The 26292-nt window shown below is 39.8% G+C and overlaps 1 protein-coding gene across 2 annotated transcripts in view; it reads left to right on the top strand.

Moving 5' to 3' along the window:
- axl (AXL receptor tyrosine kinase) overlaps positions 1 to 23939 on the top strand; it is a 47719-nt gene extending 23780 nt beyond the window's left edge. Inside the window, exons 8-21 of one of the 2 annotated variants that reach the window (XR_013797139.1) lie at positions 2669 to 2808; positions 3780 to 3924; positions 4017 to 4034; positions 6079 to 6208; positions 9580 to 9671; positions 12406 to 12501; positions 12607 to 12684; positions 12768 to 12860; positions 15122 to 15243; positions 16011 to 16120; positions 16216 to 16375; positions 18117 to 18253; positions 21068 to 22074; positions 22142 to 23939. Coding sequence is in view for 1 of the 2 variants with exons in the window: in XM_079609388.1 (XP_079465514.1) it covers positions 2669 to 2808; positions 3780 to 3924; positions 4017 to 4034; positions 6079 to 6208; positions 9580 to 9671; positions 12406 to 12501; positions 12607 to 12684; positions 12768 to 12860; positions 15122 to 15243; positions 16011 to 16120; positions 16216 to 16375; positions 18117 to 18253; positions 21068 to 21521 (1775 nt within the window). In the remaining variant the exon portion in view is untranslated. Of the gene's footprint in view, positions 1 to 2668; positions 2809 to 3779; positions 3925 to 4016; positions 4035 to 6078; positions 6209 to 9579; positions 9672 to 12405; positions 12502 to 12606; positions 12685 to 12767; positions 12861 to 15121; positions 15244 to 16010; positions 16121 to 16215; positions 16376 to 18116; positions 18254 to 21067 lie in introns of both variants that reach the window. The other variant, XM_079609388.1, reaches the window with a different exon arrangement.
- Positions 23940 to 26292: the final 2353 nt, after the last annotated feature.

Below are 26292 nucleotides of genomic sequence, written 5' to 3'. Positions count from 1 at the left end.
GCAAACAGCAAACAACGCAATTTATGACTAATTGCTTTAAGACTGAGGTTCAGGCCTTGTAATGCAGCACATGTGCTCAAAGAAACACTCGACTCACAGTTTCATAGTCAAAGAGATCCAAATGCTGACTGAGGTTTACTGGTAAAACATGGCCGGGTTACATTTTGTGTAGTGATGAATAGAGGAGGATCAAAACGGCAACAACCCCAACAAAACCTATCCCAGGTTTAGTACAGCCAGTGTCCTGTCCCGCTGTTCATCTGGTGTCTTTGAACTGTCTGCGTGATCGTACTGGACATTTAAAAGAAGAATTGCAAAAAGGAAAGTTATTGAGAGAGAAGGTTAGGCTGTAGGAATGGTAGACAAACGTGTATTTTCACAGCCATGAGCAGAGACACATGTGGAAACACTCAGACGTGAGACTCCTCCTGATAACATCATCTGAATGCCACGCCATGATGCTCGCGTCTCCAGCGCAGGGACGGCGTTTACAGGCCGAAGGGACCGAGAATACGCTTTCTATCAGACCTGAAGTGGAGAAAAATATACTAAGAAACTGTTTTGATTTGTTTTGAGCCTGTTGTTTAAGAAAATTCTGTTCTGGGATGTTGGCAAACACACACACACACAAACACACACACACACACACACACACACACACACACACACACACACACACACACACACACACACACACACACACACACACACACACACACACACACACACACACAGAGCTATTTCCAGCCCATTACTGCGGCCGTTGCCAGTGTGTGTTGTTATTTCTGCTGCTCTGGATTAGAAACAGAGACGGCAGCAGTGCAAGTTTGACAAAGAAACCGAGAGAAAAGTGAAAGAGGCTCTTTGCTACACTTTTGCAGAATATATAAAAAGTGAAAATATGTTCAGACTGTAATACAATCTAACTACTTGCTGAATACAGCAGAGAACACTTATACTATCTATTCATTTAAAAATATGAAACAGTGCAAACATAGGCCTTGTGCAATGTTTCACACTGTTGTCACATGACCACATCACATCACAAGTCACAAATGTACAGTTATTTTGCATTGTAATAATAATGAGTTAATAATGATCAATATAGAGATCATGCCATTAAATCTGCTGGTAAGTGTAGCGGCGATGGACAAGTGTCACTAATGTGAGGCTTTGATCTTCTTGCATTTTTAGATTAAAATGTTTTTTTGAAAATATATATAATAAAAATTGAAAATAGTATTTTTGTGCATTTTCACTTCAGCAATAATCTGCCAAGTGTTGTCTTTGAAAAGAGATCAAACTTCAGTCTAAAGCATTCACGATTCACGACAGTTTAAGTTGGAAAATCCTTTTTCAGGTCTGTGCTCAAAAAGTGAATAAATGGATTATAAATGCAGAGTAAATATAATTTTTAATACCATAAAATCCCCTAAAAATACAACATATTAAATAAAAAACATGATCAAACTCTTTTCAGTAAAGACTCTCTTTGAGACTAATTTTTTGGACACATGAACTCTCAAGTGAAGTTATGGGCCCTATTTTAACGATCTGAAGCGCAAGTATCAAACGCGAAATGCAAGTAACTTTGTGGGCAGAAATGTGTTGGTCTGAAGTCGCTTTATTTTGTGTGGTTTGGGCGTTACCTGCAATAAACCAATCAGAGCGTCCTCTCACATTCCCTTTAAGAGCCGGCGCGCTTGTTCCATGGCGGATTGCTATTATAACGGCGGGTTTGCCAGCGCATGCAACTTACACGATGGTAACGGTGATTTCGCAGTCTTCAAAATTTTGTTTCCTGGTTCTTGACGAATAACCCACTTTGTCAGATGTCCTTATATACCGATGTGTCTTGCCACTATTGGTCAAACAGGTTTGATCCGTCATTACTACAACTAGCCTGAATAATTTGGGTAAATGTGTAAGCTAGATATATGCCTGTTTTTTCACATCTTCATGGACACCACAATGATCTCCCTCGTGTGGTAATATTTTTCCTTGTAATCATGTATGGTTTGCAAAAATATGAACTGCTGTGTAGATGAGAGAAGCAAAGTGTATGTGCGTTGTGCACTCGCTACATTATGGCCATCTGAATAACGCGACTTTAGTCCTGGTCAGTGGCGGAATTGTTTTCTGAAACTGCACAATAGCACCAGGGAACGTTTGCGCAGGAACACGCCTCCAGCTGCGTATCGGGTGCAAAATAGGATTGATACATGCGTCAGTGTACAAAGTCATTTGTGCTGGGTGTAAGATAGGGTCCTATATCTCTCATATGTTGTAGCGATGAGCCCCTAGCCAAATACCTTATTCAGAAAGGCACAGATAATGGCTTCAAAACAAATGATGATTTCTACCGAATAATAGGAAAAATATTCGGCAGACCCATTCACTACTTGTGTTTGCTGGACAACAGGTGAGCCAGGGGATCATAGCATATTATACAAAAACCTCTACATTTACTTCGAATAATAATGAGTGTGTGAAAAGAATGAGTGTAAACTTTATAAATGTAATGAAAGCGTGATCTCAAATCTAGCCGCATTGAGTCTCTCAGAAATGAGAGTAACAGCAACAAGAGTGTGGATGTTCTATGTTGGTTCTGTTGGTTTTCTTCCTGTCACACAGTTTTGATCATTTGTGTTTGTTTTATTTGTTTTAGTTCCGGATGCGGCCCCAGACAATGTGACGGTTGTGGTGAACGGAACAGAAGTGTTCCTGAGATGGTCCGAACCTTCTGGAAAGATTAACGGCCAACTGCAGGGATACATGATGGAGTATAGTGCGCCGAGTATGGAACAGGTAACCGTAAACGCTCACACACACACAGACTCACACACACACACACACACACACACACCTATGCACGTACACACACACATACACACACACACATTTAATGGGAACGCTACTATTGACGTAATGGTTTTTATACTGTACAAACTGTATATTCTCTCTCCTTATGCTAACCCTACCCCTCTACCTGCCCATCACACACACCTATCTGCATTTTTACACACAATAGAAACATCAGAGTGTGATTTATAAGCTGTCTTCCTGTTCCTTCAGCTTGATTTCAGATATTGACGTCTTTATGAGGACATTTTGTCCCCACAGCGTAGGGTTTACTAGGACCACGCACCGATAACTATCTTTTTGTTTACTTTTGGATTTCCATTCCTTAATCCTGGAAAAATTAACATTTGTTTTGGTATCATTCAGTACCATTGTATTGCCATGTTATACTATCATGAAGGTTTTTTTTTTGTAACGCTGAGTAAGGAAAGGGATTTATTTTGTAAAGTCCAGCAAAAAAGTTCTGTAGAATTGCATCTTATTCTCTGGGATTTTAAATTACATCAATGACTTGACTTCAAACATGAAATCAAATATTTCATTATTTTCTCTGTGTCGATCCATCAGTTCACAGAAATCAGTGTTTCATGTTGACTCGAACATCTCATTTGCTTTGCTGAAAATCCAGCATAACGCAGCATGAATTCCCAGTAGGTCCAGGCTGGTTTATGCTGGTTAGAGCTGGTCTAGTGGTGGACCAGTATAGTCATGCTGTTCTCAAGCAAAACTGAGCTGGTGTAGCTGGTCCATCGGCACTCCTGCTTCTCATGCTGGTGAACAGCAGACCAAAACCAGCATCCCACGCAGGTCCCAGCACTAAGAACACACCTGATGCTGGTGACCAGCGATGCTGTTGTTTTCCAGCAAGGTTCAGTTGTTGTATATCACTGATTCTCTGCATATGTCCATTCTGGCAGGTTCTGGTGGACACGGGTTTGGACACAGAGCTGCTGGTCAATCTCTCAGCACCGCTGTCGAATGTTTCCTTCAGAGTGTGTGCGTACACCGGTGCAGGACAGGGACCCTGGACGCCTCTCGAAACCATCACGCTCTTTCATGCAGGTATGAAAGCAGACAGACGACAATCGGAAATACTCACAGGTCAAACAGATCCACTCGATGTTAATGGTCTCTTTTCTTGCAATGTTTTGCAGAAACTGGGCAATCCAGAGGTGAGTGACATACACACACGAGTGGGAGCTCCCCATCGACTTTTAGTCTTTTTATATTGATCTAACTCTATTTGTTCTACCGTAACCTATCACTGAAAGAAACCTTTTTACATTTGTATTTTTTGATCAAGATGTTATTTTACTGAAGTGATTTCAGACATATATGTGATTTGGTGAATAAACAAGAAATCCGGACCCACACAAGATATGGAAGTGGACTTTTCCTTTTACTTCCCTTATTTAGTGCCCTTCTTGAAATGATTTCTGTTTGCTGTTGCTGTCTCAGAAAAAGAGGAAGAAAAAGACTAATTGAGGAAAGAAAGGAACAGACAGAAATGAATGGAAAGGAAAGCAGTTACAGAACTGTGAGGAGTTTAGTTGAGTGGGAGGCATGTTTAAAGAGAAACAGAGACTTTAGGACGGTTTCTAGAAGCAACACCCTGTTGCAAATATGGACATCTTGCACTGAGGTCATTAAATGAGCTAATTCAACCAATGACCAACTCAACAAAACACACATCCACCCCCAGACACACACACACACACACACACACACACACACACACACGCACGGTTTTATGGGGACTTCCCATTTGATTTGTTTGTAAAGAAACAGAAATGATATTATGAAGATTTACCGTGTCTACAGATCATGGCTTCTTCAGTCATTTTAAACATAACTATCCATAACTAATATACAACAAGTCTGCAATATGAGTCGTGCATGCTCTTCTAATGTACGGCTCACTATAACAAGTGGCTCACACCACAGCAGATTTCAGACCTGTTGAAAATCTGTCTAACTATTTGCTAAGTGTGCGTCCGGTTCTGACAAGCGAAGGGCAGCAATGAGCAACTAGAGGAGAGAGGGCAATTAATCAATCAATCAATCAATCAATCAACCAATCAATCAATCAATCAAGTACTAGGAGTTCATATTCAGAGCCGGTTGCCAGTGCACCAATGATTCAATTGGGCTAGTATGATACATTTCCCAGATCTGGTAAGAACTTCTGCATTTTGATGAATAGAAACTGCAGGAAATCCAGCCAGCAGTGCATTATAATAATCTTGAGTTCATGAATGCATGGACTAGCCTTTCTGCATCAGGAACAGAAACCATGTTTCCTAACTTGAATTTCTCAGGAAGAAGAATGTTGTCAAGCAAAAATCCCTATCAAGCTTTACATCGAAATAATGATCTCAGTGCATTCATATTTGTAGCAGCTTATGTGTGGATGTTTTTTTTATTTTGTCAGAATTTGATTGTAGGAAATGACCGATCCTGAGAAGCGCCACATCGTGAGTAGGACAACTCAAGGCAATTTGTGTTCTCAACAGTAAATCTATCACTGTTAGTGTTGCCAACTATTTTCAATGTAGAGTAGCTGAAGCCTTCTCAAAAAATAGCTAAATGCCAGTAGATAATCATCTAATGTTTCTTAGCTACTATTTGAGCAGGCTTTTAATGTGCCAACTGTCGGATCTTTACATCCGTTTTCTCTCCTAATCCGTGCTCACATGCTGTATTTTAATAAAATATATAGTTGATCGTCCAATAAAGCTGTTCTGATATACATATTTTCTGTCAGACCATGGAAAAGAGTATTCAGTGGTGGTTGACTACGTTTACCCGCAGTCTAAAAAGTCGCTAGATTTGTTGCTAGTTGCTAGTCGCTAAAGGGGTCTGAAAATCACTAATCTAGCGACTATGCCAACACTGATCTCTATTATATATGACACACTCTTATTCACAGTTCATTTCTCTAATGGGGAGACTTGCTGAGATATTCAGATTCGGGGCATTCATAGCTTTGTAGAGATGGAAAAGGAAAAGCACCACTCACCATTTCTTCAAACATGTAAAAAGTGTCTATAAAACAAAAGCACAGACAGAAAATACATTACACTCAAAGGTTGTAATGCTTTGAAACCCTGTTTAATAGGCAGGTCACTAGGTTTTGAAACACATACACATCAGTGCTTGCATGTTTTTCCTCTGTCCTCATAATCAAGTTTAAATGGACATGTCTTTTTACATCAGGTCTCTCGAGTCCTCCGGCGTTCTCCTGGCACTGGTGGTACGTGGTGATGGCCATCGCCGTCGCTGTCGCTCTAGCTGTGCTCTTGGCTGTGTACGTGACCAGGCTCAGGCGGAAGGAGACTCGCTTCGGGTGGGTGGTGATGAGGATTTACTGTCTTTTCCTTTCAGTGGTCACACACATTTTGCTGTGTTTTTTCTTTCTTTTTAGGATTCTGACAGCAAAGATGTCAATGCTACTATTAAACGTAACTAAAAAATGGCAGGAAACTGATTGACTGATTAAAAATGAAAGGCTATTTAAAAGCTATTAGGCTTCTTTTAGTTAAAGTCCCCCTGTTGTCAATTTTATCCCTTAAAACTCTGATCACCAAAATTACATATTTAAATGTTTTTTCCTTGAAAAAAAAATATTCATGCCTTAAAATAGCTTGAATGTAACTCGACACCCTTGCCTCATTTAGTATACATGGTTTTATGAATATGCAAATGAGCCCCGCCTCCACTCACTCACTCACTCAGAGATCCACTGGTTGACGATCACACGTTGATCTGATTGGTTACAAGGTAGTTTGTGACGTCAGAAACACCAGCGATTTCAAACCGTGTTTCTGAGACTGTCTTTGGTTCACTGCAGTTTTAAGCAGAAAGTACTCAGCAATGCTGTCCACTTATGAATTTACACATGCTGGGCCCTATTTTAACGATCTGAAACGCAAGTGTCAAAGTGCAAAGCGCAAGTAACTCTGTGGGCGGATCCCGGCGCTGTTGCTATTTTCCCAGCGCGATAAATGACTCTTGCGCCCGACGCAAATCTAAAAGGGGTTGGTCTGAAGTAGCTTCATTATTCATAGGTGTGGTTTGGGCGTAACGTGAAATAAACCAATCAGAGCGTCCTCTCACATTCCCTTTAAGAGTGCCGGCGCGCTTGTTCCATGGCGGATCGCTATTAACGGCGGATTTGCCGGCGCACGCAGGAGCAGTTCACAGCCGAGGAGACCGGCGTTCTCGTCAGGGCTGTAAAACACAGAGAAGTGACATTGGGGATGATGGGAGAAACCCACCCAAATTAGCTTCGGTTAAACAGGCGTATAATTTGGGTAGTAAATGTGTAGCCTAATCTAGATTTTTTTTTTTTTTTTTTTTTTTATCTAGATAGATCTTTTTCACATCTTCACGGACACAACAATGATTTCTCTCGTGTGTTAATATTTTTCCTTGTAATAATGTATGATTTGCAAAAATGAAAACTGCTGCATCTTTTTATATTAGAGAATCAAAGTGGATGCGCGTTAACATTATGGCCAAGCACGCGCCCTTAAAATACCATATCACTAACGCGCAACGCGCCACTGTCTTTAGACTGTTTTTTTCCTGGTCAATGGCGGAATTGCTTTCTAAAACTGGAAAATAGCACCAGGAGAGTTTTGCGCCGGAACACGCCTTCTCTTTGCGCTGAACCGCCCCCGCGAGCGCAAGTTCATTCCCTAATTTACCGACGTGCGTCTGTGGAGGGAAAAGTCCGCTGTGCGCGGGTGCAGAATAGGAATGATACATGCGTCGGTGTTCAAAGTCAATTGCGCTGGGTGCAAGATAGGGCCCGCTGTGTCTTAAAGCAGATTAAACACACCATATAGACATATGAACAACTAAATCAAAGCTGGATTTTCACCACAGGGGGACTTTTATCTAATATTGCTGTTCCACATGTTCATATATTGTTGCTGTTTGCATGACGCCACCGTTTTCACACATTTGTGTTTTTGTTGTTTACACAGAGACGATAACGGTATCGTTTTCAAAAACTTGCACTTTAAATCTTGTTTGCGAAAGTTAGCATTTTTAGCCCCCAAAGCACTGTTGTCGTGTAAATGAACGTCCAAAATATAAATATAAAGTGTTCTGATTTTAGTTGAAAGCGGTGTTGTGCAAATGGCCTCTTATTCTCCACATCAGTGTCAGTGTTTCTGAACTCCTGAAACGCCTCCATTGTAGTCTTGAGTTTCTTCCGGGAACGAACACCTCACAATATTCCTCATTTAAATAATTAATATGCAGAATAAAGGGGCGGGGCCTGGTTGAGTTAGTTAGTAGTGTGTTGAAACTCGTGATTATGGTAAGGGGCGGGACATTTCCCAACACGCTCGAAGCGCTCGACCAATCACAACACACTGCTCCAGCCGACCAATCAGAGCGCATTGTGCAATTCAGAAGGAGGGGCTTCATAGAGACAGATACTAAACTGGGGTGCGTTTCCCGAAAGCATCGTTAGACAACTATGGTCGCAAGTTCCGTCGTTATCAGCATAGTTCAACGATTTGGTGTTTCCCGAAACCATCGTTCCAACGAACGTTCGCAAACAGCATCGCAAACTTGTGTGGTTGGAGCGACCGCTCTGGAGCTGTGGTTAGAAGCATAGTTTCTAGTTTACATGAGATGTAGACTGAATAAATCCTTATCTTTAGCAAAATAAGCAAGCTGACATTCAGTACAACCCGTGTTATTTATTTAGAATACATACAAATGTAATTTACGTCTTTTAGTTTGTCAAGAGATTTAAAGCACCGTTTTTGAAGACTGTGCATGTGCGAACGTGCTCTACTATGTAAGAACGAGCCAAATATTGAGTCTGGTAATAAAGCAAAATAACTGAGAAAAATTTGAAATGGTCTTCAGATGCCATGTCTGTAACTTATATGACAAAATCTAGCGTTAATTCGATCTCAAACAGATTAATTAAAATAATTTATTAGTCCACCACGTGCGAGACGTCATAAACCAATGTGGTTGAACGATACTTTTGCGACATACGGTTTCGGGAAACAGTCGTGACGAGCTAGTTGATTTCTCCAACGATGCATCATACTATGGTAGTTAAGCAGTGAGCTATATAGTTGTACGGGAAACGCACCCCAGAGCGTTACTGACAGACTGGGAAGAGAAGAGCAACAATGTAGAATAAGGAGGAAATAATCTTTTTTTGTTTTGTTTAAGTATGAAACCTGTCCGAAAGACTTTGTAAGAAAAAAAGACTTTGTAAACGGGCATAGGTCCTCTTTAAGATAAGACACTCTTAAGATATAATCTACAAAACTCTATATGCACCGAGCTGGATAGGATGTCGTCAATGTTTTAGTTTATTTTTCAGGAAAGGGAACACTGCATTTTAAGTGCATATATTTTTAGGAGTTCTTTCCCAACTTTCATTACATTAGCATGCAAGAGGAGTTTGCGTGTCGTGAGCAGGTTAGGGGTTTCCCACAGTTCAAAGACATGCAGCACAGCTGAATTGGAGACATTAATTGTCGGAGGCTGTAAGTGTGTGTCTGTGTGTATTAGCACTATGACGGACTGGTCATCTGTCCAGAGTGTTTCTCTGCCAATGGCCTGAGATGCTGGAAATAAGCGCAAAAAAAAAAAAAAAAACACATTGAGTGAATAAATGAATGAAAAATACCAAGGAGTTCTGTCTCATGTGAAATATGTATATTTGTGTGTGTACAGTGAGGCATTTGAACCCATGATGGAGAGCGGTGAACTTGTGGTTCGATACCGAGCTCGTCGCACGTACAGCCGACGCACGACAGAAGCCACACGTGAGTTTGATTTTTCTTTCTTTGAGTCTTTACTTGCACGTGAAGCTGTAACTAGAACAGTAACACCTGGTCAAAAATGGATCAATGAAAGTCTTAGATGGGCTTCAACTCCACGTCTTAGATGGGCTTTCTAGGTTTAGTTTTTACCAAACTTATACTGCTGGTAGGTTTGAAAATCTCCCTTTTACTTTTAAACTGTACATGATGGCATGGTAAGGTTAACATACTGAGTTAGTATCTTATAACCTCCCATTGTCGCCTTTACAAAGAGAAGACGCTGTTGTGTTGTATTGACTCTCACACCCGCCTGACAGAAGACATTTGCACAGACTGAAGACTAAAACCTAAACTGTAACACTATTGCTGTCTTGTAAGCAGTGCTATTTCTCTCAGCAAACTTACTCTCATAAAATGCACAATTTCACGATGATGTGAAAAATATATGCAAGTTAATGGTCTCAAAAGATCTGACAACCTCACTTCTGAGTACTCTTGAGATGTGTTCACTGTTGTTTGGCAGAGGTTTGAGGGAAATAAGCATGCACTCATAACCTGGCATCACATTTCCCCCTCAAACTGCTGGATCTATTACTGACAGGGACAGATTGACACTGACGTGCCTCAACATGCAGGAGCAACACAACTGGATAGAAAGAGGGAGAAGTGAACCTAGAGCCCAACAGATGAAAAAAACATTTTATAATAATATAGAAACATGATCAATGGGTGTTGGCTTTAAAACCTGACAGAACCCAACACACACATTCTTGTACATCTATCTTTATGAGGACATTCATTGACACAATGCGATCTCTGCAATCTCTCCTTACCTAACCCTACCCCTCACAACTTAATTATAACCTTATCCCTAAAACCAAGTCTTGACCCTCAAACGGGCATTTAAAAGAGTCTCAGAAAGAGAGGGCCGAACAAAATGTCCTCACTTTCATGGTCTAAAACTCCCAAAGATACAGTAGATGTACGCGCAGCCATGAAGATCCTGATTTCTTCAAGTCCAACATATTCCTGGATCGACGTCTTTGTTGATCCTGGAACAAAATTTCAATCAATCAATCAATCAATCAATCAATCAGATTTGAGGCGAAAGTTTACAGTTTATGTCAAGTTTAGGCTGACCAGCAGGGTTAGGTGCTTCTAGATCACTGTTATTCACCATCATTTCCCTCTGACTTTAGGGATAAGTTATGAGTAGTGTTGGGTTTAGGGGGTAGGGGATGGGGGATTAAAACTACATTTTCAGACAGGAATGTTTGGAATGAACAAAATATGACAGGAATGAACCAACTATGTTGACCCATGAACATGTCTAATTTGGCAAAAGCAGGACGCACACAGAGAGAGAGAGAGATTTTTTTGTCAATATTTCCTACAACTTTAATATATTTTTCACCTCACTCGTGTCCTGAGAATGAGTTGAAAGTAAATAAGATGTGTTCTGTGCTGAACTCCAGTATTCACAAATATTAGCTATAACTCATGCATATCTCAGAGCTGTCATGAGCTCAATCACTGAAACACAAGCTGAGTGTTGCGCTAGAGTAGAAACATCTGCATTATCTCAAGGCCTGGTATCTGATCCAGAGATTTCCAGGGAAGCCTGACGTCATGTGTTGTGAGATAGTGAGAGGACGGTCATGGTGGCGTTCATGAGCTTGTTTTGAGCAGTAGTAAAGGGCGGGGGTTTATGTCATCTGGACAAGCTCCATAACATTTTGTTTTTGCTCTCACTCTTTTTCTATCGTGATTTCCATTCGGGGGTTCATTTGTAGAGCAAAACAGTCTTGCAACATCATAGGCTTCTTTCAGACTTCTCTTTGGTCACGTATACACTGCTGCTAAATGCAGTTTTCACTCCCTCCGTCTCAAATCGCATTCTTCAGCTAGAGTTCATAGTTCATCTGTGCTCGAGTCCTTTATGCTGAACGACAAGCCAAATCTGTTTACTTTAATCACACTTGAGATAATATGAAAAGGCAAAAATGCTCCCTAAATATTGACAGAGCGACAACCACAGTTTATAAAATCCTAAATAAGAGAACCGAACTGTTCAGTCATTTTAGGGATTCACAAACTGCCAGACATTTGCGAGAGAACGCACAAGCATTGACAAATATTTTTTCCTCCATCTCATATTTTTTTCTTCTCCATGTCCCTTTAGGGGCTCCGTAACATTTCATTGTATTGTTAATCAGGTCTTAATCCACTTTTGGATCTCGGACCACCAGAATATTGTACCATATTGTTATTTTGTTCATTATTATAATTAGAATATTATTAAGTAAGAGCAGTTTTTCTGTAATATCTTGAATTCTCTGTTAGTGACATTTTTCATTTTCGTACAAGACATTTAAGTCACAGACAGTTGTCTATTTGTCTCTTTAAAACTGTTTTGATTCACACATATGTAACACGATGAGCGAACCTTACACATAATGTAAGAGAAAGTTCTTCCGAACCACTTCTTGCAGACACTTGAAATAAAGTCTGAGGTAAACAATTATCATGCATTTAGTGGCACCAGATATCACCTTTAACTCACTTTGGTTGGTAGTGTGTGATTGTATTACAATACAAAGAGAAAATGTCAATGTCAAAGACAATATTCTCTCTAAAGAATAGGCCTATATTGTTTGTCTGACATGATGTTGAAAACGCTCTCAATGAGGCTTTGAAAACTGATGCTAATCTCTCAGGTGGCTCGTTCTTTTCTCAGTAAACTCTCTGGGGATCAGCGATGAGCTCAAACAAAAGTTACAGGACGTGATGGTGGACAGACATAAGCTGACGCTGGGAAAAACACTCGGGGAAGGTGAGCGTCACATGACTGCTGTAGGGATCTGTGACCTGTATTGTCTGGACTCACGATCAGATCAGATAAAGGCTTGTGTGTGTGTGTGTGTGTGTGTGTGTGCAGGTGAGTTCGGCTCTGTCATGGAGGGTTTACTCACTCAGGAGGACTCTGTGCTCAAAGTGGCAGTGAAGACCATGAAAAGTGAGTACCGCCCGCAGCATCTCTGAAAACACGTGCAATATTTCCATCCGACTAACTTCCTCCTCCTGCTGTGTTCTGGTCAGTCGCCATCTGCACTCGCACAGAAATGGAAGATTTCCTGAGAGAGGCGGCGTGCATGAAGGAGTTCGATCATCAGAATGTCATGCGGCTTCTAGGTGAGTGGGGTCACGCTTCAGTAAAACGCTGAACATAAGTCTCCTGACATGAACCTACAAGAAAGTTTGGCTCACTTCTCCTCCATGTCGCCAGATACAGTAACAGGAGACGGTCACATGACACCACTCCTATTGGTAGTCAACTAATCTACAGTAGTTTGTAGATTAGCTTAGTCTAACGGACTGATATTTTAGTAGAAACAACAGTTTTTTTATAATCGCTAAGACACATTTCTCAATACTTCATCACTTTTTACACAATTCTCCTAACCAACTTTCCACAGATATTCATTTTACATTCAAAATGCACCAAAACTACCAAAACACTCTCAAAAATGTCTCAAAACTTTTTATTATGTAAAATCTCTTTACAAAACAAGAATGACTCTCTACTGCTTATAATAGACTGCAGTTTGTCACATAGTCCATGTTTACATTACAGTACAAAATGATTCCTAAGTTTTCCCCTTTTGTATAGATGGTAATTCAATTGAAATTAAATTAAATTGTGTACATCTAATTGCTTTGATAGTATTAAATTTTTTAGACTTGTGTCTTTAGATAGAAATATAGTGAATTTGTCTTATTCAGTTGTGTATTATGCTAGGTTTGAACATAAGTTGAATAGTTTTGAAAAGAGCATGTAAACGTGCAAATGTGTCTGTAGGTTCATTGGGTTTTGGTGGTGTTTGTGTCTACGTGAGAAAAGAGGTGATGTCATTTGAAAGATGTTGTCATTGAATGCATTTGTGCCAAAGCAATGATAAATGATCCAGAGTTTAGCCCACATAGACTGCTGTTGTGATCACTGAGTGATCTAAGTATTGAGAAATGTGTCTTAGAGATTGTAAAAACGGTTACACTTTATTTTACAGTACGTGTACTTTCAGTGCACTTACCCAAGAGAGTACTGGTAATATAAGGGAACTACATGGGTTAATGTTATGTTTAGGGCTAGGTTCAGGGTTAGTACCTAGTTAAAATCAAGCGGCACCATCTATTCTCTCTCTTGAATCCAACACGGAAGTGACTTAAACTGCAGTTCATCGACTGGCCACTAGAGACAGCCTGCAAAAGAGAGTCAATCCCATAGACCCCCAGGTTAATATGCCCAACCGTACAGCAGATGTTTACAGCCTGGTACTAAAAGTGCTTTTGGTCTACATAGCTAATTTTGCCCTTCATGACAACTGTGAGGGGGGGGATTTTTTTTTATAATTCATCCGTTTAAATTATATTAAGTCTTAAAGTTCTGCATAATTAAGGGTGTGGCCAGTTGAGTGACAGGTGGATTGCCGCTGATGTCACTACTAGCCGTTTGTCTGCTGTCTGTTAACATCACGTCCCCTCAGCTAATCCGCCTCTGCCCATTTTCGTCTATCCGGGAGTGACGCTGCCAAGATGGCGACGGCCGGCTCCGCCCACAATCTCTTCACCCACTGGTGACGTCAAGGACACTACGTCCATATTTTTTAATAGTCTATGGTTATAACCCAGTTATTGTAATTGCTATAATAAGTACAAAGTATGTACATGCGGAACAGGACCGTAAGATAAAGTGCTACCAAAAACTAGAATTAGAATTGGTCATTTTCAGTAGCTAAGAATGGTCATCACATAAACAGGCTTGAATTAGCTCAAAATATAAACTGACATCGAGTCAACATTTTGATCTGTGCCTCTGCTTATGAATCTTTTTATTTTTAAACAGAAAACAAATGTGCCCCTGCAGGTCCTCTTTTTTAGCAAGCTTTCTCCATTGGCGGGGTCGATCTCCATGTCTTCCTTCAGTCGCTCGAGTCGAGCTGCTATCGGTCGTCCCCGTCTTCAGGGATTTATCCGCAGTCCGAGTCGCTCCATAAGTCGTGTCTGTACCACCGTACTCGCGCTTCCGCCATCTTCTCCGGGATTACGGTCGCATGGATCATCCATGCCGCTCTAACCCGTGCGTTTGGTAGAACAGAATATTCAGTGTGAAATAATGCAGGACAAGACTTGATTTTTTTTGCATTAGGATTTGATTAGATCATGAAAATCCATGTCATGTTAGGCTATGTTCTTATTAGCTGTACAGTTATTACTGCTCATATGCAGGGTAAGTCACATGCGTTGAGAATTAAACGTTGATGTGCAGCTTGTCCTGCAGACATGAATGATCGGGCAGTTTGATGAGGAGACGTGTGCTGTCACTTTACTGAGCCGTTAGACTGACACTGTATTCAGAAAATGTGAGATGTGATATGGTTGTGTTTGTGTGGTAGGTGTGTGTCTGCAGACAGTGGAGAGTGAAGGCTATCCGTCTCCTGTGGTCATCCTTCCCTACATGAAGCATGGAGACCTGCACAGCTACCTGCTCTACTCCAGACTGGGAGACGCTCCTGTGGTGAGCGCACGCAAACACTGGGAGAGGAGAGATCTGGAAGTTCCCTGTAAATTAAATATAGCTCTGTCATTATTTATTTGCCCTCATGTCGCCGTAACCGGTATGACTTTTTTTGTTCATTCTGCTCTTTTTCATAAAAGCAATATAAAAATATTCATACATTCATGTGGTTCCAAACCCTTTTTTGTGAGTAAATGAGGACTTGGAAAAAAACATTGAAGTATTTTGGATTGTATGCTGAGATTTGAAACATTGGCTCATACAGACACATCTGGGATGCAGCCTATCCTATCTAGCACCAACACTACTAAAACAAGTCTTCTTCTCACAATGGTTACACCATCGCTTATGAATGCAAACACTGTGTTCACAGTCAATGATTCTGTTGAGATCGAACTAATGTTTGTTTTGAGGCACATTCTCATGGTCCGAGTCGGGAAACTCCTTTGCTATCATAAATTAAGTTCCTCTAAAGGACAGACGTCAGGCACACGCTCACAATACATTGTCTCGGGAACATGTTGTACCGCAAAGTGTTTTTTAACGCCCACTGGTCTATAACTGTTGTTATTGTCAATGTGTCTGTGGTCAGAGCAGTTTCTGGGAAAGACTCTGGCACCACCTGCCTGTCACACGAAGAACACACAAAAACATCTAATGACGAATGTTACATTACATTGGAGGATGCATTAGCTTTCTACAGCAGTTTGAAGACCAAAATCATTTCTGTTTTAAATATCTAAACTATCTTTGTGTCCTGTGTGTAGTATCTGCCCTCTCAGATGCTGGTGAAGTTCATGGCCGATATCGCCAGAGGAATGGAGTACCTGAGTGCCAAACATTTCATTCATAGAGACCTAGCAGCTCGAAACTGCATGTGGGTGAAATAGACACACACACACACACACATTTGCTACTTACAGATATGGACATGCAATATTGAGTTGTTTTCTTCCCCTCTCTGCTAACCAGGTTAAATGAGAACATGAACGTGTGTGTGGCTGACTTTGGCTTGTCTAAGAAGATCTACAATGGGGACTACTACAGACAAGGGCGCATCTCTAAGATGCCTGTCAAGTGGATCGCCATCGAGAGTCTGGCAGACAGGGTCTACACCACCAAGAGTGATGTGGTAAGACATCGTCCATTTGATGAATAGATAAAGACTGAGAAAGAACTGATTCATATCATTAGTAGTGGACATGATTTTGATCCCTATTGGAGAGATAATGTCAGGTTTGCAGCCATAGGCGGAAGGTGAACCAACTCCAGGATACGGCTATGAAGATGTGCTTCACATTTAAAAACACATTTTAATAGCTTTACGCCTCACCGCACAACATCCACATCCCAAGCCAGAGTTTTTGTCCAGTCATTTTTGACCGAAAAATTTGACTTTTTTTGTACTCATTTTTTACTTCAACGGAGGTTTTGGCACTTGCTATGTGAATACAATTTGGAATTAAATTTGGAACACAACTAGTTTAGGTTTATGGCTTTGATTTTTCTCTCTCAAAGTTTTAGAGTAAAACATATTTTGGAAAATATATTTCATACAAAATTTAAAAATAGTATTTATAAAAAAAAAAATTATTGAGAGAAGAAAGAAAATACTATATTTCAATTCACAGTAACAATTTATCCTTTTCCCCCCCCCCTCCTTTCTTTTTTTTTAAACATATGCAGATGTACACGGACACATATACACACATAAAAAAAAAAAAAAAAAAAAAAAACACTGATAAGAATGTAAGAGAACATAATTAAATTAGATCACAGAGTACCGTGTAATAAACAATGAACATCCCCCACCCACTCCCCCACTCAGCTCACCACGACCAACACACATATTACTGGTTATTTATGCAATAAACAATAACAGGCACACATTCAATTGGGTAGTACCACTAAATTAGTGAAATAGGAAATAAATGGTTGCCATTTATGGAAAAATTTGACTGTACATCCTCTCCACGTGTATTTAATTTTCTCAAGTTTTAAAAAATACATGATGTCTCTGAGCCATCGGGAGATAGAAGGATATTTAGCAGACTTCCAATGTAACAATAAGGAGCGTCTTGCTAGCAAGGATGTGAAAGCTATGATGTCCTTTTGTGTAAGTGCAAGTGAGGGGTCAGGAATCAGCAATCAGAGGGCAAGGTTGGAGAAGAACAGAGGACATAATATTAAAATAACCCACCCAGAAATCTTTCAGATCAGGACAACAACAAAAACATGTGGCTAAGATGACAAGGGGAGCCATGGCATTTATCACATTTATCTTCTACTTCTGGATATATTTCAGATAAAATTTTTATTTTTTTATGTATTTTTCATAATAATAAACCTCCACTTCTATAACTTTTTTTAGCTTTAACTTAACTCTGTGCTCTAAAGCATTCAATATTTACAAGAGTTGGAAAATTTCATTTTCATCTTGCTTCCTCAAGGCCCTCCACTGTGGACAGCAAGCCAAATACGCTTGACCTTATTAGCTTAAAGGCTATATGGGCAAACAAACTTGTGAAATGGATCATAGCTATTCCATAAATAGAAATTAGTAACATAAAATAAACAGAAACACATTGGATCATGTGACAAATCTGTTTTGCCAACTTGCTATTATTACGGAGCAACCAGATCCTAGAACAGCAGTTATGTGGGCAGTTTTTCAGAAGAACAGCAGACAGTGGTTGCTTGCAGCGCTAGTTCACACTAGACAAGAGCAATACAAACAATTACAAAGTACAGAGAGATTCAAAACTGAGCTAATATGTCTGCCTGGTCTTAATGATTCATCAGAGCATGTTCATTTGCTGTTCTCTTTCTCAGAGTTCATATGGTTTATAAAGGTGCATTTGTCTGTCCCGCAGTGGTCATTTGGAGTGACAATGTGGGAGATTGCGACTCGGGGTCAGACGCCGTACCCTGGAGTGGAAAACAGTGAGATCTATGATTATCTGCGGCAGGGCAACCGTCTGAAACAACCCCCGGACTGCCTGGACAGCATGTGAGTATGCCTGTGGAAAACCTCATTTTCACACTATGCTTAGACCTGGCTTAACCCAACCTCAGCTTAAGCATTTCTTCACACTTGTCATTTTGAAAGGAGGTAGCACCGCTGGGTAATGAGAATAATAAAATAAACCAGGGCTATAATGCCTAATGCAAAAAAGACACCTGATTGTGTACACGCTTAGCTCTAACCTGTTAACCGTTGCCAGTGCGCCGGCGCTGTTTTAATAGTTCAAAGTTGCCAGATTTAATGTTATTACCTTGACAAACTATACACCATTAAAACGTTTCAGTATTTGACCACTGTTGTATTCTGAGAAACTTATAGTGACAGTTATGTCTTAATTTGTGTCAGGAGTTATGTAATGAAAAAATGAGTCGATACCTTTAATATGAATTATGAGCATCAGCCGCTCTCATTCAGGAAAAAAACCTCCTGTGCTGTCGTCATGAATACTTTGTAAATACTTTGTAAATACTTTACAATGCACAAATAGTCCTCACTTTAGATGAGCTCACAAAAATAGTTTACTGACAACTACTAAATGCTTTATAACTACCTGAACTAACCCTGAATTACAGTAGAAATACGTGTTAATAAAGCATTTATTAACACACTAAGTAACTATGTAATAAGATTTATGAATGTACATTGAAAGAGTTTATTTATAATTTACTCACATTTTCTAAGTAATCTTATGAACCACTGACAACTCCTAAATAACTGGTTGTAAATAATGCTATACTTCATTTAGAAATGATGAGTTGATCATTAATAAAGTATGAAAATACAATTATTAAACCAATTATAGATATGCTTATAAATCAAGAATAAAGCATTTATAAACTGCTAATTGATGTCTATTAATGCTTTATAAATGATGAATTAACTGTTTACTAATGCTTAATTAATGATTAATAGCGTGCAGTTATTATAAAGTATTACCGGTTATGTAAAACACTCGACTTGTGCTATAAAGTAAGTTTGGAGCACAAACATGGTTTTAATCTCATAAATTGTTGTGCATTGATGGTGTGCTAAGCTAACATGCTAGCTAGCTCTAGGTGCACCTGCCACCTAGCTGTTATTTTTATGAATTTTTCTAAATAGGAATGCTTTTTTTCAAGAAGTGTATTTGATACAGTTTCAAATGTGAAGTGAGAACTTTGATAAAATAATTAAAAAATTCCAGTCGTTAGTAATTATAATGCAGACAAAAGAAAAGCATATTTAGGGCCATAAGCAGGCTGGAGATGTGTGAATGTGTGCAGGAGAGACTGACACTGAATGGGGCTCGTTTGCACCACAAAACAACAGAGACAATAGACTGAATAGATGCTAATAGAGGACAATAAACATCAGTTTGCATTTTAGAGTCTAATCAAAATAAAGTCATATGACATGATCTTGAAAAACATTTAACTATATACAGAGTTTTAGACTTATCACCTTCAGATTTTAAATATAACATGGTCAGACATGTGGCTTTAGCTGCAGTTTATTTTCATGAAGATGTTTCATAAAAATACATTTCTAATAACTTTACAAAACTTTGGAGCTATTTATAACTCTTTTTTTTCATTATGACAATAACTAATTCTACATTTACAAGAAACTGCCAGATGTCAGCTTTCAAATGAGATCATACTTGAGCTTTTAGTGCAAAGGGTTCATGAACCCTTTCAGTTTGGGTATGCCATTTCTGGGGATTTTTCAAAAGTGGGGTTGCAGCCTAACAGGTTTTTAAAGCCTCTAGTGACACCAAAGGGAATTCAAAATATAATGATAGTTTCCAAACTGGGAAACAATTCAGTCTGTGGATTTGGTTGTGGCACAGCAGTAGCACTATAGCCCTATTCGGCCGGGACTAGTTTAACAAGGAGAGGTGGAGTAAAGTAATTATTGCCCAGTGATCATTATAGACAATAGCAATAAAGATTACGGCAACGTTTACCTTCAGTAAAAAGGTCCAGAAAAATGTCCTCAGGTAATACTAATCCCGCGCGAATAGACCCGCTGTAAATATGTACCTAAATATTCCATCCTTTCCTGTTTAAAAGTAGTTTTCCGCGGCTTTTCAAGTCTGGAGGCGCTTGATAAAGCGTTCAGTTGCGTTCTAGACGATGGGACAAGTCTGTGGAAAGACTCAAGTGTTTTCCACATACCATTCAACAAAAATAAGGTCGAAAGCACTTTGTGTTAGGCAAGTGCCTATTACCAATATAATCCAATCTGAATTGAATTAATACATCATGCGACTGGACCTTACTGTTTTATATAAATATAGGGTAAATGTGTTTGCACATGTGATATCAGAAAGCAACGCAATACACACATGACGACAGGAAAGTGGCGGTGCTGCATAAATCGAGTTACCTCTCACACCTCTGCTAGTTTTACTGAGATGTCTTATCCCGTGGGAATGGGCCATTATTATTACAGACGTCCCGTGGTAAAATTACATGACTCCTCTAACGTTGTAAAACTAATCCCGTCCGAATAGGGTTTATCACTATTTTATTATAGTGTTCTGCCCAATATGCAGTTTAAAAAAACAAACACTGGGACCAATACTGATTAAGAACTGGCTCTTGATTCTCAGCCCTGCTCATGTGCGACAGTACAAGTCTTATAAAGTCCAACCAGAGCGTTGTGTGAGGAAAAGACCAACATTCAAGTTGTTTTTTTTAATAAAAACCATACCCTCTACCATTGCTCTCAAACATTTTTCATGTTCTACAATATACCGCGTCCAATCACAAGACAAGTGATGTCCTTGACATCTGTGTGTCTTTGTTTTCCCCACAGCTATTCCCTGATGTTTTCCTGCTGGCTGTTGAGCCCGAAGGACAGGCCGAGCTTCGAGATCTTGTGCGGTGAGCTGGAAAAGGTCCTGGAAGATCTTCCGAGCCAAGACCCGGATGAGATACTCTATGTCAATATGGAGGAGACGTCCGGAGAGCTGGGGGCCGTGGGGGGCCGTGACCCCATCACGGGGGGTGTCGCCTGTGTTCTCGGGGCCCTGAAGGGTTCGGGCTCTGTGGCCACTGTCGAAGTCCACCACCCCAGCCGGTACGTGATCTGCCCCCAACATGAGAACCAGCGCCTGCTCAACACCGACTCCCTGGAGAGCCTGAACCTCCCGGGCTCCGCACCCGTCCCGCTGCTGCAGCCCTCGTCCTGCTCCACTCCCGTGCCGCCCTCGGAGAGTCAGTCCTCAGAGGAAAGAGACGAGAAGAAGTGCGTGCCCTGGCAGGGATGATGCTGCCCAGACTGCTGAGCTATTGCTCCTACCCCTTCACTTTGCACTCCACACACTCCTCATTCAGCGTTTAAATATGCAAATATGTTTTTCTTTGCATTCCAAATTGTCCTTTCTGTTCAGGTTATAGGTTATAAGAAGTCATAATCAACTTTCTGTCTTGCACTGTGTCGTAACCAGAAAGGATGTGATAAGTTTCCAGTGACAAAGTAATTTGTCTGTGCGCATATTTAGCAGTGTTTGCTAGTTTCTCATACTTAGGGTTGGGAATTTGAACTCCCCCCTAGCCCTGTGTATTAAACTTCGGTTGTAAGGCTTGTTGCTGTTACTTTTCAAAGAGACACAACTTTGAAGAGTTACTTAGACTTGCATTGAAGGGGAGGCCTGAGCCATATCCAGCGATTGAGGCTTGATAACCATGTAACACCCTAGTAAACACATGGAAAGTGGTAGGGCTACGGCAAAACAGCAGAAACAAAACTTCAGCAGCAAATCATGTTTCGTGCTTTTATCACATCACACCTGGTTAGGACATGGTGTAGGACTCCAAACCGCTCAGATATTCAGCAGCCCCACTGCAGCCTTGTGAGACTGATATCAGTCCATCTGACCAGTTAAAGCCCTTGTCTGTAAGGTCTAAGCTCATGCTATACTGATATTGATCACACCAACTCAGGAGGTGATTGGATTCACAATGACCAATGACACAAACTAGCTTGACACTGCCACTCTGTAGAATGGGATGGAACTGGTCAAGGACTGAATCTGTGTCTTCGACATAAACTCTCTCAAGTCTCCTGACCAGCATCTTTTTCCAAAGAAACACATGGAGGATGACGATTACATTCCATGTTTGGTCTAACATGTCAAACCAAATCCTGTATGTGCGTGACCTGGAGACACACTCGCGCTAACCTACGCGTTAGCGTACATTTTGATAACTCTTTTTCAAAGGTTTTCTGAGTCAACCTGGTTGTTTTTTATACATTGATTTGAGACCAATTTTGTGGTTTCTGTCAAGATTCGCAGGTTTAGAGGAGACTAGACTCCGGTCTTTGCTTCTCAGAGACCCTGCCCCAGACTCAAGCACAGTATTTCTTTCTGTTTCCTAATGTTTTTTTGTAAATTCTTGATATTTTGCACTAATCAATTTTTTGTCAGTGTATTGTTTGTTTATCTTTTGTTTATGCATTTTTTAAAATCTGATATGGACATTTAGACATTGTATGATAGAAAAATATTACCATAATATTATCATATTATGATAAAAAAATATTTTAAATAGAGTTACTATCCAAATAAGGTCAAATGCAGATGACATTTAGCTGATTATTTTGCCATTTTATTTGCTAAAAATGGTCTTTTAATGGTTAAAGTAATTTCTTCCACTCAGCCTTTAATCTAATCTGAAATTTAAATAAGTGAATTAAACGTTCTGAAAGGAAATAATTTTTCATCATAGAACCAATGTTTGTAAAGAAGATGAATGGTCTTTGTTTATGGATGTATGTGGTACTAGTGAGATTGACTGAGGTACTTTAAGACACAATGCTTTAGATACATACAGCATTTGATGACAAATGATATACTATCTAAATGATGTTCATGTATGCCAGTGCACAGTTGGAATCATCTATATAACATTTTTGCTATCTACACACCTTTTAGCATATGAAATATTGGTCCAACATTAATCTGACAGCACAAAACCCCCTGCAAAATGTTGTCAGTCACCTTCTGTGTATATTTGCATGCTCACATTTTCAGCACATTTTTTTTTGATGATGTGGAACACAGTTTAAATATATGGATTTGAAGTGTCTCATCTGACCTCAGCTGAAGAGGACACATTGAAACCCCTTTTGCATGTGGTATTTCAATGCAAAGACCTGCATTGTATGCGCTAACTATGGGCAATCTAGCAACAAGCCGATCAGCTCTGGAACAGTGCTGTGCTACGAGTACTTCACTTTACATTCATGGTCATTTGTTGTTCACACAGACATCTTTTCCCCTGGGTAAATCAGGCACATCATAGATGCTCTGTCCGCCCGGTGCAGTTTACATTGCACTATTACCGTCCACAAAAACAGAATTTTATTTAATATTACATTTAATATTCTGGTGATTGTCAGTAAATCAGCCAATGAGGATCAAATGGTGGGGAAACAATTATAACTGGCCAATTTGTATGTACCGAAAAATGCAGTGTACATTACATTATTTTATCAAAATATGAATTCATAGACAAAAGCACGCACTTCAAAGTGCATTTGAAAGCCAGTATTTTGCCTTAAAATGTCTCTTACGGTGCACAAACGTTTAGGTTTACAGTATATGTCTAATGTTGTCTAGATAACATCAATGTCATTATTGTGATTTTGATACGCTTTGTATTAAAAGAAATACTACCTGCACAACTCTGTGTGTGTGTGTGTGTGTGCGCGTGTGTGTTGTTATAATGATTGCACAGTTATAGTAAAAAGAGACTTATTGAGTGAAACAACTCACTGACATTGATCACAACATTAATTTTTGGAAATATGAATATTTGTATAATATACAAATGAATATGCTGATGCAGAACTGGAGAACACAATGGTACGTTTATTTATGAAGGCCGCGGGATTAAGGCAATGCAGGAGTGACTGATAGTAGAATAGAGGATTGAAAGGCTGAATGATAACGGGTTTCTTATCTTTGCAGGCAGGAGATGATACATGCACACGCACACACACACACACACACACACAATCAGACAAGAGGAGATAGGGAGATCCCCTTACGGAAAGAAAATGTATTTCCACATCCATATTTCCATCAATATATTAAACGGTAAAAATATATGGAGTAATATATTGTCTTATACAGTATATTACCATGTATTGAATAATACATAAGGAAATACTGCTTTTCATATATTGAAAAATATGTGACAATATACATTGTTTTTACTATGTTGCACTAATGTGTTTTCACAAGAGTTATTTTTACTCAGTTGAGTTGTGTTTCTGCTACACAAAGTATTTGGTTGTGTTGGTATTACTAAAGGGTGCATGTGGAAAACATGTAAAGTCTAATTGGTCAAACACAAATTATTTGAGTTCAAAATGCCTTAAAATATTTTTTAGTTAAACCGAGGCAATATTTTCACAGTGTGTGGAAACTGACTGTCTTAAATATGTCAGAAATGTTTTACACACAATTGCAAGTTGTAAATTCAAAGGCATACAAAACAGTGTTGGGACAATGGTAGACCGTTTGGTTTGAAATACAGTGACCGTTATAGTGATCAGTGTTTGCTTTAGTTGACCCTTGCCTTTTAACCCTTTAATGTTCTGCTCAACCATTTGGTAGATACATTTTGAGTCCCTATATCTTATTGAAAAATGTGTGGAACTGAACTCAAGCTGATTGGGTCATCTCTACAACTTGGTTGAGGTATGCTATGCTCCAAACATCCACTAGAGGTCACTCTATTTTTTGACAGTAGAACTTTTCACTCATCATGCTGCTAGCAAGATTAAAATGGAAAAATCACCTCTGACATTTGGACTATTTTTGGCTGTACTTTCAAAGGTGAGTTCGTTTTTTCAACATTTTATATCATCTAACACGTTACTTAACAGAATTATGTAAATTGATGCAAAACAGAAACCTCTTATAATGGTCAAATAATTGTTTTAAAACATGCTTGACCATACGGTTGAGTTGGGACTCCATGGTAAACCTTGGCATGGAATGACAGCTCAACCGCATGGTAACAGTTTGGTGAAGTTATGCTAATTTAATTAAAATGCACTATTTTCCATGGAATAAAAACACTGCTGTTCATGCATTGTTATCAATATGCTACAGTTATAGTGTTATTATACTTAAATGGTTTAATATGTATGATTTTTGTAACATGCTGGCATTTATAATGGTGCATCATTTCCTTATTCCTGCCTTGTATTTCTGTTTTAGAAGCAAAAGATGGATACTAAATCACTTTATGGTTCAAGGCCACGAAATTTTCTGGCCCTTGTACCAGAAGATGCTCAAGACTCTGAGGCTGATCTGAGTGATAATGATGATGACATAGGGGATCCTGATTATCTGCCCAAACATCAAGTGCATCGGCACAGCAAAGAGCTGATGGAGAGCGGACGTGAAGCTCTTGACTAGTCTGCTGAAGGATTACTCGCAGTCAAATGGTATGACAATAAATGTGTTACCCTCCTGAGCAATGCCTGTGGGATCATGCCCCTTACAAGTGTCCAACGGTGGAGCAAAGATGAGAAAGCGAAGATTGCTGTCCCATGCCCTTCACGCATTGCTGCCTACAATCAGCATATGGGTGGCATTGATCTTTCTGACATGCTGGTTCACCTGCACAAGACCCCTGCCAAGTCATGACGCTGGTACTTACCCCTGTTTGGATACGTCCTTGACCTGTCCATCTCCAATGCCTGGCTGGTCTACAAGAGAGACTGTGGCCTACTGAAGGAAAAACCAATGCCTCTCAAAAGATTTCGCCTGGCTATGGCTCACAGTTTGAAACAAGTCAACAAGGCAGCACCCAGAGTTGGCAGACCATCATCTGCCTCTGCACCACAAATGTCCTGTGAGAAGAAGTGCCTCCCCCCAAGACCCCCCAAACCACAACCAGATGTACACTACGACAACTATGGACATTTGTCAAGATGGAAATGTGGGAAGTGCAATGTTTTCCTGTGCTTGATCGGAGAGAGGGAATGCTTCGCAGCATACCATCGAAAATAACGTGGCC

This window comes from Phoxinus phoxinus (assembly GCF_949152265.1).
Source record: "Phoxinus phoxinus genome assembly, chromosome: 4".
Taxonomy (NCBI): Eukaryota; Metazoa; Chordata; class Actinopteri; order Cypriniformes; family Leuciscidae; genus Phoxinus; species Phoxinus phoxinus.
Note: the sequence above shows the minus strand (reverse complement) of the source record. Positions and strands in the feature narration are given on the sequence as shown.